The 15,753-nt window shown below is 39.6% G+C and overlaps 1 protein-coding gene across 1 annotated transcript in view; it reads left to right on the forward strand.

Moving 5' to 3' along the window:
* The window catches only part of TENM1 (teneurin transmembrane protein 1), an 854,561-nt gene that overhangs the window by 747,859 nt on the left and 90,949 nt on the right, over positions 1-15,753 (forward strand). The window contains exon 26 of the mRNA XM_053917142.1: positions 2,430-2,662. Coding sequence (XP_053773117.1) covers positions 2,430-2,662 — 233 coding nt within the window. The remainder of the gene's footprint in view (positions 1-2,429; positions 2,663-15,753) is intronic.

Here is a 15,753-nt window from a genome sequence, read left to right on the forward strand (position 1 = left end):
GGAGGTGGAGTCTAAGTCCCCCTTTGTTAGGTATTACCTTCCCTGAATGGCTTCCTTCCAAAAAGTACAATGTGAAGTGTGGGAGAGAAAGAGTAATTTTACAGTGGAGAAACCTGACAAACACTACCTCAGCCACGCAATCAGGGACAACATCAACTGTGATAAGCTGACATTATGTACCCTTGATTTGATTTGATGGAAATGGCAATTTCCTCCTGTGGTCTTCTACCCCCAAACCTATAACCTCTGTCTAACTATGAGGGGAAAAAATGAGACACGTTTGAGCAGAGGGCATCCTACTGAATACCCAAGCAATACTCCTTAGAATTATTAAGGTCATCAGAAATAAGAAAAGTCTGAAAAACTATCACAGGCATGATGACTAAATAGAATTTGGTATCATAGATGGAATCCTGGAACAGAAAAAGGATATTAGATAAAAACTAAGGAAATGTGAATAAAATATGGACTTCAGTTAATATTTTTTTAAATAATGCTAATACAATATGATAGGTGCTGCTAGGTCACGTGTCCCTCCTCTCTGCTCATTTCTCTCCCTCCCCACTTCTCTTGTAACTCTTGAATTTATAGCCATCACAGCCTGTTTACTGATCTAACTCCCCCACTAGACTGTTAGTTTCATGAAAAAGGGCGCTGTTGCAGGTCTCCAAACCGTACCACAGTTCTTATGCACATTGTTTGCCCTCAGTAAACACGTTTTTAATGAATTAATGAACAAATACACAGTACAGAAATGGCACCAAGAAAGGAGTTCAGGTAACAGATGATGGGGCCTTAAACTAATGACAGTGGAGATAAAAGAGAAATGGGCAGATTAGAGAAGAGTTTACAAGGTAAAATTTAATTTTAAAAAAAAAACCATGATGTTTTCCTGGATATGGGGAATGATGGAAAGGAGGGATAAATGATTTCTGGTTTGACAACTGGGTATGAGGCAGAGTCTGGGCAGTGACCACTTTAGAGGTCAAACAAACAAACAACAAACAAGCTTGCTCTCCAAGCTCTCGTGGTTTATGGGGGGATACAAATACAAATACAAAAAAATACGATATGTAATCAATCCCCAGAATGGAGGTGAGTGTAGTACAAATAACCCAGACTGGAGATTTAGGGAAGGCTTCCTTTGGGAGAGAATGCCTGAGTAAAGCTTTAGAAGGCATGTGAGAGTTCATTAAGTACAGAAAGACTTGTATACCACACCAAGGAATGTTAAAATGTTTTTAGAGTTTTTAAAGATAGGAGCCAAATGATCAGAATAACTCTGGAGGCAGTGTGGGGGAAAATGCATTTTAGAGTTGAAAAACAGCTCCTATGGACAGGACTGTAAAAAATATTCCAGGCCAAAGATGATGAGAGTTAGAACTGCTGGAATGGCTGGAAAATTCAAAAGAAGAGAATGGTTGTGAAAGCTCATTTACAGGCACAGTTGCATGTGGAGAAAAAAGGAGGGAGTAAGGCTTAAACTCGCAGGTTTGGGGCTTGGATAATGTCAATAGTACATGAGCCTTAGGTTCAAGCAAAACATCCCCTAAACCAAGGTTACTCCAGCCATGAAAAAATGAAATTAGGAAGAATCAAAATTAACGAATGAGCTCAACCATGTATGCAGATAAAAAATATCACAAGAGACCCCATGTGAATATGTAGTTGAAGAGTTTCAGGAATACCAAAATCCAATCAAGGTAACTTTAGTGTCACCTTTAGGAGGTATAGCTGATTGTGATTATAACATTTAAAGAAAAGGTCAAATATAATAAGTTCTATCATGTCCTGAAAGAAGAAAAAAATGGACTAGAGAAGTGTGGCAGTCAACTAAAAAAAAAAAAAGAAGAAGAAGAAGAAGAAGACGCTTGGAGAGAGAAAGTTTGGCAATATATCTCCAGCACACCCCTCCCTAAGCAACAGTCCTCTACCTTGGTACCCACCTTTCAGTTTACAACAGGAGCCTGGAAGGATGATAGTGTCTGCAAGTGAGCCAGGAAGCCCAGCAGAGAGGTAGGTTTATGAGGGATAGGGAAGGCAGGAAAAGAGAATCACTTAATGTTTGGGATTTGTTGACTTTGAGGTGACTGCGAGACTTGCAGGCAGTGATCTTGTAGTATTTGGAGAACTGGGTATGAAAGGTATGTATCAGAAAAATTACCTCCTGGGACTTACTCTCTCCTGTTTCTTCCTCTACCTGCAAATGGATGGTATTGAAATAGCAGCATCATTACAGGTTAGCAGTACACAGTGAATTTTTTTATGCTCAGAAAAATAAACAAGTATCCATCTCCTCAGTACATAAAAAGGAAGGTACTTCAACTCTCTCATCTGTTAAGAAAATTTTCCATTTCTGACCAGAGGCAGACCCCAGGGGCACATACTGAAACAATTGCTTTGAATAACTTTAATTTTCTCTTCCTTAGCACAAGTCCCGCTCACAAATACTATCTGGCTATGGACCCTATGTCTGAATCACTTTATCTGTCAGACACCAATACTCGAAAAGTCTACAAGTTGAAATCTCTTGTGGAAACAAAAGATCTGTCCAGGAATTTTGAAGTGGTGGCAGGAACAGGTGATCAGTGCCTTCCCTTTGATCAGAGTCACTGCGGAGATGGTGGGAGAGCATCGGAAGCTTCACTGAACAGCCCTCGAGGTAAAAAAAAAATCTTTTGGTCATCTAAAGATTTCATTTGAATTCTCAAAATCTTGAGACTATTGCCATGCTGTGGTCTATCTTTTTTTTTTTAAAGATTTTATTTTTAGAGAGAGGGGAAAGAAGGGAGAAAGAGAGAGAGAAACATCAATGTATGCTTGCCTCTTGCACACCTACTACTGGGGACCTGGCCTGCAACCCAGGCATGTGCCCTGACTGGGAATTGAACCAGCAACCCTTTGGTTCGGCAGGCTGGCACTCAACCCACTGAGCCACATCAGCCAGGTGTAGTCAATCTTAACATGCCCCTGACAGACATCATCTCTGCAGTCCATCCTGGAAGATAGGCACAGTCAGGACTGATGTTTAGCCAACATGCATTAGTATAGTCATAACCATTATTAAAATGCTACCTTTCTGGTCAATAATTAATTATTGTCCAGAGCCCTGTGAGTGCCTCCCTCACATCCCAACCTCTCCCCAGAGATTACTTCCTGGAAACTCCCACAGTCCAACAACTAAAGGGTTAATTCCTGACTGGAAGAGAGCCTCAAGAATGCAACCTTCTTGCCCTGGCCAGTGGGGCTCAGTTGGTTGCATCATCATCCAGCAAACTGAAAGGTCACTGGTTCATTTCCGGTCAGAGCACATGCCTTGGTTGTGGGTATGGTACCTGGTCCAGGCATGTACAAGAGTCAGCCGGTTAATGTTAGTCTCTTGCATAAATGTTTCTCTCTCTCTCCCCCCCACCCCCCATCTCCCTCTCTTCCCCTCTCTCTAAAATCATTGAGCATGTCCTCAGGTGGAGGTAAAAAAAAAAAAATGCAGGTTTCTTCTACCACTGTTACCATTTAAAAATGTTCACTACGTTGACTATCTCAGAAACTCCAGACATTTATGGCTTTTGCTTAACAACCAACCTTTAATGAACCTTTCCTCCATTAATTTATCTAAATCATTATCGAAGCTATTTATATTTTCAATTTATATCACCCATGGGATAACAAAGTCCAATTCTTTTTGCCTTCTGTGAGTTTGGCCTTTCTTTTTCTTTGATCTAAATTGACTTCTCAGCCTTTAAGGGGTAACACTAGGTTCTATTGCCTGGGATTTGGGAATAAACTTGTGTTCTCCCCATGAGCTTCATGATTTTATAGACTTGGATCATAGTCCCTTCTTGTGCCATAAGCTGAAGGATAGTCAACGTTTAAGTCTATCATCGTATATCATCTACCCTATCTCCTTAATTATTTAATCATTCTTCCCTATCCCTTCTCCAAGATGGTGTGTGTGTGCTTTTATGTTAGTAGGTTTTATGAAATATGTATTTTAGTGGATTTTAAAAAGTCAAAGTAGGATTTGTTGAACCCAAACCAATAGGGTGGTAAGAGGAACTGATTTGGAACACTGGTCGCAGACTTTTAGAATCCTTGTTCACACATGTTAATTAATTCCACATACAATAAATTATTTTATTTCAGTATTTCTAACCTAAAAAAAAAGAAGTCAACGTGGTCTTTTTAAACTATTCCACAAATAGAACACACTTGTTGCACAAAAATTAAGAAGAGAGAATACAAAAATATTTTTAATTAGAGTCACCCATAGTCCTACCCCACACAGAAAACCACTGTTAACATTTTAGTGTATATCTATCTAGACTTTTTTCTATGCATATCATATATTTTATTCTCTACTAATGGAATCATACTATAAGGTGCTATTCTAAAATCTGCTTTTCACACTTAATTTATTATGAACATCTTTCCACGCCAAAAAGATATAGTGAGATCAATGTGTTTAATTTGTTAGATGATCACTTATTATTTCAAACATTAAGAGGTTACTCTTCAGCCATTTGCCATTTGCCATATGGGGATGAAATTCCAACCACAATCAAAGTTTACAGCTTTCCCTTTCTTCAAGGCCATATTCAAGTTATATCTGTGTCTTTCATAAAGCCCCTCTGGCTAATCCCAACCCATTAAATCAGGATTTCTTTAACAGTGTCTATACTACCCAATTAGCACATGATTATATTTTGCCTTCTTTTACTTTCCAGTTCTTTCATGAATGGGAGATTTCTTATTACTGAAGTACGTTGCCTGGGATGAGAAACTACATCTAATATTTCTTTTGAATCTTGCCCACCTCCCCAGCAATATCTTGCACAGTGTGGGATCCACTACACATGTTTGTTGTGTAATTGGTCAGTGAGGTAACTTTTACCTGCATCAAGTATTCCTAACAGGAATTTCACTGGTGCTTAAAGAAAATAAACTTTTTTTTCCCTAAGGGAACATAAATCCCCCACATATTATGTTAAAATGTTTTGAAATGTTTTTTTCTCTCGTGCTAGCTCTCCTTTCTTACACATAGTAGGTCCACAATAAATATTTGAAGAGTGAATGCAGAACTCAGGAGCAGCATGTGATCGGCTCATCTTTCAGGGCTGGGCCCCACCTTTACACAGGTTTAAAACTCTTGTGGGTATTTTAAGGTTTTCTGCATAAGAAATAGGGAGGAATCAAGTGTGCATTGTGTCTGAAATTGACATCCTCCTGAGTTGCCACTAGTACGAAAACCACTCATCTCACCTACCACATTCAGCCTGCCACATACAGGATGAATATGTCAGCTTTTCCAAATAAAGCCAATAGTTGGTCCATTGCAGCTTTTTTTTTTCTCTTGGAAAGGCATAGTAATAGAGTCCTGATGAAGAGAATTCACATAAACTCCTGAAGCATCAGTAATGAGAGTGCCAAAAATTCTGTATCTATTAAAATTAATAGTAGACTAAGTTTTTCCTGTCATGGCTAGTAGTGTATTCTCCATTAGGTTGAATTGCTCATCTTTCCATTCAGGAATGGCCTTTGCGATAATGTTTATTCATCCCAAAGCAGTCAGGGGCCCTAAGAACATTTGTCCCAGGCTTCGGACAGCTGAATGTCTAATCCATCTAAGACAGCTTTCACATAATGTACTGAGCTGATGTTGGAAACATCTGCTCTGATCCAGTGTGTGAATGAAGATGTTAAAAGGAAGAGAATGTGTGGCTCACCCTAAGTATCCACCACATGTCCTTCAACCATGTTAACAGTGCTTGAAGGCCCTCTTAGTGATCTTCACAATCACTCAGACAGCAGAACAAATGTCCAGACATCAGTCATTCTTGAATATGCTGGTCAGAACACTTAGGTGTCTGTCCAGGACTCCTGTCTCCATGCCGAATACAGACAGCACTTCCGCTTGTCAGTAAATCAGAAGTGAGTCTCATTATATATGGAATGCTGCAGGGCAATTTCATAGACTTGCACAGAAGAAGGAAAAAGCATGCATGAAGTCATTAAAACACAGGGTGCAAAGTGAGAGGAGAGTCTTGCTAATTGCTAATTATGTCTTTGAGGTTCTCCTGCAGGTTCTTTATCTCTCAAGAAAGCCCAGTTTGTTTGTTTTTTGCTTAAGAACTACCATGTACATCAATTCCTTCTTCTTTCCCCCTTAGAAAACAGCCAATGTATAAGGGATTTCTTTAAGGAAAGGTTTCATTTCTCTCTCTGTCTCTCTCTCTCTCTCTCCATCTATCTCTTTATCTCTCTATCTCTATCTCTATCTCTATCTCTCCACATAGAAGCTAATAACGAAAAGCTGAAACTCTGTAGATGGGTAGAAAATGGAAATGCACATCTAGGGAGTAGCAGTTTGAGGTTAGGAAAGAGAGCTCACCCTAAGACTTTAACAAGCAACACATTGCAATTACAGGCAGGTTCTCCAACATGTCCTTAATTAGTCAAGGTAAATCAAATAAATGTTAATCTGCAAGACAGCTAATTTATTTTCTGAATCTATTCTAAAAATAGGATAAAGTAAAATTTGCTTTTGAGATCATTTGTCCTAAAGTTGGAGGAAATTATCAGGAGGGATTAAAAACCAGTCAGCAAAGGCTAAAAGGCCAGAAGCCATGGGATTTTGTTTTGTATTGTATTGTATTGTATTGTATTTATTTATTTAGAGAAATGACAACAAATTGTGATGAATACCGGGTTAGGGAGCCTAGATATTCTTGTTCAGTCCATGTAATGCCAGTGTTCCTTTTAGTGACCCTGTGTAAGTCACCATACCTCACTGAACTTTCATTTCCCTAAACACTAAAATAGACTTAATGATGCCATTGCCTCGTTTTGTTACATTGGGCTAGTCATTCAAACACTGGTCCTAAGATTCCTCAGCTGTAAACTGAAGGACGTGGGATGGTCTCCCTCCCAGCTTTAGTGTATTACAAATAACCACAGCTATAATTTACTGTCTACTCTGTGCCATATGCTGGGCTAGATATCTTACATCCAGTGTCTCTAATCTCCACAACAACACACAAGATCCATAGATTTATCTCCATTGGATAGAGGAGGAAACAGAGACTCAGAAAGGTTAAGAAACTTACCCAGGGTCACACAATTTACAGATAATGCTGACATTCAAACAAAGTCTGCCTAACTCCAAAACCCATGATCCAAAAAAACAAAACGTTAGGAGGGCTTGCAAGGCCTCCACTATACCGCACCGCCTGCCCTTCAGTTAAAACCCGTGATGTCTGTTGACTTCTCCAGGTGGGTAGGAAATATTGGGGGGAAAATGCTTTGGGAGCAAAATGTTTGTATTTGGACAATAATGATTTTTAGCCTAGTTTCTTTTACTTATTAAAATTCTTCCTCTGATTTTTCTGACCTGGCAGTGTACGTGTAGTACACTACATAGCATTTACATAGTCTGTAGATGTAATTATTCAAATAAATGTCCAGGGAAGCTTGTCACATCTTTTTGTAAGATTCTGCAGTTAGGAACTTCAACAACATTTTCTTAAGGGATGGAGGAAGGAAACCTTAACTTTATCAAATTTCTTGACTACGACTTGTAACTACAAATTTTGTTTAAAGGAACAATGGAAGTGGCTCTGAATAGTATTTCATATAAGATAGCCCCTGGGTACTTCTCTGGGAAGAAATCTTTATCTGATCCAGTTTTATACACTTTGATTTGAGTTCAATAAAAGGAAACATTTGGCATTTAACTCATCAATACTTCAATGTAATGGGGCAAGGAAGAAAGTTCAGTAAAAGAGCTTGGTGGTGTGCTAATCCCTAGCATTGTATATGAGTTTGAATGGACTTTGAAAGATGCTTTTAAAACATGCATGGATGATGTAGTTGGAACTTAGGTTCCATTTATTATTTTTACTGCAACTTTCTTTAATTCTACAGAGAACTCAAACTAATGAGTCATGTAATAGATGACCAAGTACTTAAGCAGAATGTGAAATGGTACTAGGTGGGGATATAAAATAAAATTTGTGACAAGCTGAATACATTTATTTTTTTAAGTACATACAGAGGGTGAAGGAGTGACTGGACAGGATGAAATTAATCAGCGACTTAATTTGGTTCCCTTGGCCCTCACCAAGGATTATATCTCTATTTTCATGTGCATCTTTAAGCACACTGACCTCAGAACTCAGCAGGTCTTAGGCAATATCCAGATGAGCACAAACAGCCCCTGAGCTGTTCCCTAGGAGGGAAATGATCCTTAAATCTTGACAGCTTCCAAAAGTGTTTTTAGGGTATTCATAATCCTAATCATATAGGAGTTACTTTAACTTTATTAGCAATTAAGAAATCTGGGTATGATAGAGTCGAGGCCAAAACCATCTGTTTTGTCTCTACCCAGATCTATCTGAGGTGCATCCTGAGGCTCTGCTGACTCCCCTGGCACCTACATGCTATTCTGAAAGGCTACATTTGAGGTTATTGGAAGGATGCTGAGACTCTGATCAGTAATATCTTGCTAATGTCACTGGTGTCTATGAAGGAGAATGTGTAGCATGCAAACAGGTGCAAGAATATCCTTTTGGTTCTCCTATGCAATGGGGAGCAGCAAGGTTTTCCCTATGGTGACGTAACCATTTGGAGTGACACTAGGGCCAGCCCTCAAGAAAATTCCAGGCAAACCACAGCATGAGTAAAATGAATAGTGCATTTCAGAAACTACAAATAACTCAGTATTGTCCAGGTAAAAGTGTTTGAAAGTAATAGAAGGGGCAGGAATAGGAAGTCTGGGTTTTATCTTAGAGACAAAGAATTTGAAGCAGCAGAGTGACACGATCATCCTGTGTGTACATTTTGATTGGTTGTTTTTGTGGCAGGGTAGAAAATGCACTGGAGTAGGTTGGGGCATAGAATCATAGGGAAAGTTACAGTTTAGGAAATAGGAGAGAATCTCATTGAAAGAGAAAATAAATCTTCAGAAAAAAAAAGTGAACAGTTTGGCATCTTAAGAAGCCAAATAATAGTTTGTTTCAAGAAGGTGCAAAAACAGTTTCAAATGTAATGCATTTGTAGCCATTGGACTAGGCAATAAGGAGCTCATTGGTGAGTCTGCCGTTGGTGGTTTGAATGGTGGTAAGAGGTGGAAGCCAGATTTCAGTCACTTGATGAGCCAATGAGAGGTGAGAAAATAAACAGCACTACTGAAGGTCACTCTAATGAGAAGCTCGGATATAAACAATCGAGTGTTAAGTAGTGAGAGGACAAGGCACTCAGGGGAGGTTTCTCTGTAGGAGAGATGGAGCAATGGAAAGATACAGAAGACGGAATAAATGACAAAACAAGATCTGGAGGAAACTAGAAGGGAATAGGCTTTTAGTGGGAGGGGAGATTGAAGAGACCATCTTAAGATAATATGTGGATGTAAGGATGAGGATAAGTTTGTGGACAGACAAGAAAGAAGTGACACTGCCCTGGCTGGTGTGGCTCAGTGGGTTGAGAGCCAGCCTGCAAACCAAAGGAGCTAGAAGGCTGATGGTACATCCTTCTGTTAGCCTCAGTGTTTTCAAGGAGGTGATAGGTTTATTCTGCTGAAAAGGAACAAGTAAGGTGAGGTTTTGAGGTATATGGGAAAGGTTTAGGAAAGCCAGTTATTGAAGTAGGATTTCTGGTTAAGAACATTCTACCACCCATCGGCAAATTCCCATCTCAACTTCAAGGCATTTCCCATGAGAAGTTTCCTCCCACATACTTGTCTTAGAATCAGAGGCAACTTGAAAGAAATATGTTTGAGAAAGCCTTGAGATTCAGGCAAAATATTTGTTATTTATTGCTCAGTGATCCCATGCTGTTTTCACTTTTGGAGATTGTTTTTCCTAAACTATATCACTGGTCGCTCAGTTTACAGTCGCTACACCAGAGTGAGAGTTTAATGTGCTATTCACAGTTGGTCTAATTCATCTGTTTATGACGGTCAAAAGATTTTGACCTTATATTATGTCAGCATACTGGAACTTGAGAACCTTTCTGTCTTTTCTGTCACAGTCCTAAAGCCATAAACTGTTGGTGGGGAAGACAACAAAAGGAAAGCACTTACATCTGGCTTTGGCTAATTGCTCTAAGTAACATGCATGGTTAATACAGAAAAACCAGCATTAAGTTCATTCGAGTTTTATAAAGCTACAAATGCATTATTAAATGACATTTTCTTCTTCATTTATTTTAATATTCATGTATGCATAAGATTCTTGCAAATGCAGAGATATTATTTTAGAGGCCAAATGCCATGAGAGATAAGGTCCCAGGTTTTGGAGTCAAACAGAACTGTATGCAAATCCCAGATCCACCACTCAATAAATGTGTGACCTTGGGTAAGTCACCTAACTTCCCTGAACATCAGCTTCCACATCTGTGAAGTTAGCATGCTGGTAATAGTGCCTACACAACAGAATGTTCAGTAATGCATAGAAGGTGCCTACTGCAGTACCCAGCATGCAGTGTGTATACAGTAAATGTTGCCAGCCATTATGATTGGGCTTGCTGTTTTGTTGCTAATAATAATCCTGCTTATAGTAGTTATCCAAGCATGGAGTAAGTTACTTTGGAAGGAGGCAAGTTCCATGTCACTGTAAGTCAATCCGAGACTCGATTATTTCTAGGGAGGAACAGTACCACAAAATAAGCAAGAGTCAAGGTAGGGTAGGATTCGGGTGTTATATGTGACTTGACTAGTTGATCCCTCCCAACCTTAAGATGCAGTAATTCTAGTGCTGGTTCCTTGTATGTGTATTTTGAGGAGTCCTCTGTCCAAGGCCCACCTAACGAAATTAATTTCCTGATCAAACTACCATTTCACCATTACATTCATTCTGTAAGGGTTTTCTTCAGATGTGAACTTCAGTGTTTAGTGCAGGATATTGCCTGAGAGAGCAACACATGAATTCCTCATTCAGACACTTGATGGGGGACCTGGGGGCATGGAGCACTGGCTGAGTGTGTTTGGATATATGAGATCACCTGAGGGGACAAGCCAAGGTGGGACTACTCCAGATAGCATGGGGACATGGGGTGCTAGGTATCTGACAGAATGGCAGCAAAGTGGGGAGAGATGGGGCAATAACAGTGATATGCTCCTCTGCAGTGTTGTCTAAATCAATCTTATACCCCTACATATCAAGACAGACACTATGGAATTATGATTCTTACTCTTTTTATTTAAGATCACAACCCAAAATAGCTTTGCTTCCTTATCACGGCTCCTTACTGTCACTTCTTTCTTTCTTTTTAAGATTTTATTTATTTATTTTTAGAGACAGGGGAAGGGGGGCAGAAAGACGAAGAGAGAAACATCATTGCGTGGTTGCCTCTTGTGCACCCCCCACCAGGGACCTGGCCTGCAATCCAGGGAATCAAGCTGGTGACCCTTTGGTTTGCAGGCTGGCTCTCAATCCACGGAGCCACACCAGCCAGGGCAGTGTCACTTCTTTCTTGTCTGTCCACTTAAGATGCACTTCCTCTGACGATAAGAAGAACCCCCTCCCCACCCAACCAAAATGACAGAGATCGCACACTAACAAACTGAAGATCATTGAAGTCATATTTTGAGTGGTGTATTATGGTAACCTATAAATAACTAATTGCATAAAATTGCTTTGGTAGTTTCTAGATGGCAGCTTTAATTAAAAGCACCAGAGACATTTAGAAGTTTAGAAATGGATGGCATGTAATTTGCCCTTTTACCAACCATAAAATGGTAATTAAGGAATTTGATTCACTTCTTCCTATTAAAAGTTTTATGAGAATAGCAAGTTCCTTCTAAATACAGTTTCTGTTCAGCAGAAGGTAGTATGTTTGCTTTATCAGTCTTCTCCAGCAGGGTAAGATGTTTTAATGTACAAATTCTTCAGAAGTTAATTAGGAAATTTCTTTCAATGCAAAATGTTTGTTTTTAAGGCTCTAAAACATGAAACTGTATTAGAGCTAAACCTTTGATCATTGCCCCATATTGCTCCACCATCAGTTCAAGTTGTCTCAGTAATTTCAGGTTTACCAAATGCATGGAGGTGACTATAAAAATCTAAGAAATGAGAAAGTCATTTCCTGGTGAGTCCAGCATGCTTTGCTGATTCTTGAAGGAATCTAAAATCTACAGTGTGCTGGCGTCACAGATAATTCAGAATATTCACTCCACTTCAGAGGAGTCATCAGAAGATTTTTTTACCTTCATTGATCTTCCAGCAATACTGGTTAAATTAACAAATATAGAGTGTAAAATTCACACAACATGCAGCAAACCCAGATCTCTAGGAATCCATAATTTTAACATCATCGCAGGCCAAAACACAGGTGGAAATGGAGCCAGGGAGCCCATTTTATTTTATAATTGATCAATTGATTGCATTTCTGGGCCACTTCAGACCACAGATTATAGACAGCACCACACAGGGCATAGAAATCAGCATTTCAAAGGCAACTCATGACTTAAGTTACCTTAAAACCAGGGGTGTCAAACTCATTTTCACTGGGGGCCACATCAGCTTCATGGTTGCCTTCAAAGGGCTGAATGTAACTTTAGGACTGTGTACATGTAACTACTCCTTAACAGTTAAGCGAGAGCTCGGTGCTGCTGCCAGGTAGAAACAAGGTGGAGGGCCGGATTCGGCCACCTTGTGTTTGCCACCTTTGTCTTAAACCCAAAACGAAGCTGCTAGTTTGTTTTTCTTTAAGTCAAGCAGATGCTCTAAAGCTATCTAAGCAGCAATGGGACAGTGAGAGGAATGTTTTATCACTGACATTGTTTAGAATTTCGAAGGATTGGCAATAGTAAACATAGACCTGCTATTCATCAGTTTTATTATTGCCTTTAATATTTCCACCAAAAATGCACTCTCCATATTGTCTGTACCCAGGACCTACCACTCCTAGCTCCCCCACAATTCTGCAGGTATAAAGAAAATATTAACAAAATAATATTCAGTGGAAACTTCAAGATATAAAACTGTATACGCGCTGTATGCTGCTATATCTGTAAGGGCGCAGGGATGGTGTGGACACAGAGGGAAAAAGTTTGAGAGGAAGTTTATCTAAATTTCGATGTTAGTGATGATAATTGCAACATAAGGAATTTTTTTAACATAAGGAATTTTGAGTGGTTTTATTTCCTTCTCTTTCATTTTCTGAGCATTTATTATTTTTACAATTCAACAAAAGACAAAATATGTTTTCTTAAACACACACACACACACACACACACTTTACTGTCTCACAGCCAATCTTTGAGGACTCAGGTGTCTTTGCTTTCATAAATGACAGCTCTCCAGAAGGGGTGTCATAGTGCAGATGGGTGACAATGGGTTTCGCTCATCCGAGCATGTTACTGGAGACCTGCTGAAGGGGCAGTACCATAAATCAAAAAATAACATCCATGCAAGACTGTGAAGACATCCTGGCAGGCCGTTAGTACAAGATGCTCTCCTTGCATTTATTGATTTTTGAGAAAGAGAAGTATGAAGAATACAAATTAAAATAGCCAATAATCTCACCATCTACATAAGCCCCATTGCTCTTGAAATATAAAATTTATAAAATAATAAAATAATAAAAAGTAATGTTTGTCTATAGTTTGAAAGCTTGAACTCCATAGAAAGGTGCAGAAAGGAAATCCCAGGCTTCTTCACCACAAACAGACACACTCCAGTCTCTCTCTTTAAAGGTAAACTGTTCCTTGCTATTCCTTTATATGTATTTTTTCCCTTACATAAAAGGAATCACAGTATATAAATTACTCTTCACCCTGCTTCTTTCATTTGATGATATATCCTGAAGACTTCCATAAAAGCATGTACATATCTACCTCTTTCTTTTGAAGAAACTGTATATTATAACATATGGATGTACCATAATTTATTAAGCCATTTGCTTCTTTTTTTAATTATATTTTATTGATTATACTATTACAGTCGTCTTGATTTTCCCCTGCTGCTACCCCACCCTGCAGCCCCCACTCCCTCAGGCAAACCTCCCACCATTTTTCATGTACATAGGTCATGCATGTATGTTCCTCGGCTTCTCCATTTCCTATACTGTACTTTACATCCCCATGGCTATTCTGTAACTACCTATTTGTACTTCTTAATCCCCTCACCTCTTCACCCATTGTCTCCCACAACCCCCTGCTATCTGGCAACTATCAAAACACTCCCTGTATCTATGATTCTGTCTCTGTTCTTGTTTGCTTAGTTTGTTTTTTTAGATTCAAGTATTGATAGATTTGTATTTTTTTACCATTTTGTTGTCCATACTATTGCCCTTCTTGTTTTTATTAAATAAGTTCCTTTAACACTTCATAAAATGACGGTTTGGTGATGATGAACTCCTTTATTTTTTTCTTATCTGGGAAGCTCTTTATCTGCCCTTCAATAAATGATAGCTTTGCTGGCTAGAGCAATCTTGGCTGTAGGTCACTGCTTTTCACGACTTTGAATATTTCTTGCCAGTCCCTTCTAGCCTGCAAAGTTTCTTTTGAGAAATCAGCTGCCAGTTTGATGGGAACTGCTTTCTAAGTAACTCTCTGCTTTTCTCTTGCTGCTTTCAAGATTCTCTTTTTATCTTTAACCTTTGGCATTTTAATTATGATGTGTCTTGGAGTGGGCTTCTTTGTATCCATTTTGTGTCGGACTCCGTGTTTTTGGACTTGCCTATCTATTTCCTTCACCAAATTAGGGAAGTTTAAATTCATTATTTTTTCAAATAGATTGCCAATTTCTTGCTCTTTTTCTTCTTCTGGCACCCCTATGATGTGAATGTTGGACCTCTTGAAGTTGTCCCAGAGGCTGCTTTTTTCTTCTTGTTGTTCTGATTGGTTGGTTTGGTTTTTTTGCTCCCTTGTGTTCCAAATCTTTGATTTGATTGTTAGCTTCATCCACTCTACTGTTGTTTCCCTGTAAATTGTTCTTTATTTCAATCAGTGTATCCTTCGTTTCTGACCAGATCTTGTTTATGCTGCTGAGGTCGTCACTGAGTTCATTGAGCATCTTTATAACCAGTGTTTTGAACTCTACATCTGATAGATTGCTTATCTCCATTTCATTTAGCTCTTTTCCTAGAGTTTTGATCTGTTCTTCCATCTGGGCCATGTTTCCTTGTCTCCTTGTTTTGGCAGTCTCCCTGTGTTTGTTTCTGTGTATTAGGTAGAGCTGCTTTGATTCCATGTCTTGGTAGTGTGGCCTAATGTAGTTGGTGTCTAGGGTCCAATGGCACAGCTTCCCCTATCACCCAAGCTGGTGCTGGAGGTGTGCCCTTAGAGTGGGCTGAGTACACTCTCTTGTAGTTTTGAGCCTCAGTTGCTGTTGGTGGATCAATGGGAGGAATTTACTCAGGCCAGTCAGCTAAAAGGATTGACCACTTGCTACCAACCTCCAACCTCCATGGAGGATCAGCTGTGCAGGGTCAGGGTGGTGGTGCTCCAACGTGGTCTGTAGCTGTCTACTGGGTGTGCAGGCTCTGGGGTTTCCTGGGTGGTACAAGCAACGGCAGCCCTGACCTGTGTTTTGCTTGGCGCATCCTGTCTGAGCTATAAAGCAATCTGAGATGGCTGCTACTTGTGCTGGACTTGGAGATTCCCAGGCAAAGCCAAGCTGGAAATACAGGCTGGCTGCGGCTAGTACCAGGCCTGGGGCTCACTGAATCCCACTGTTGCTTGTTTAACAGGATATAGGAAGTTGTGGAGCACGAGCCAAGACCAACCATTCATATGGTAAAGCAACTGGGGTGGGC

Source organism: Desmodus rotundus, chromosome X (genome assembly GCF_022682495.2).
Source record: "Desmodus rotundus isolate HL8 chromosome X, HLdesRot8A.1, whole genome shotgun sequence".
Lineage (NCBI taxonomy): Eukaryota > Metazoa > Chordata > Mammalia > Chiroptera > Phyllostomidae > Desmodus > Desmodus rotundus.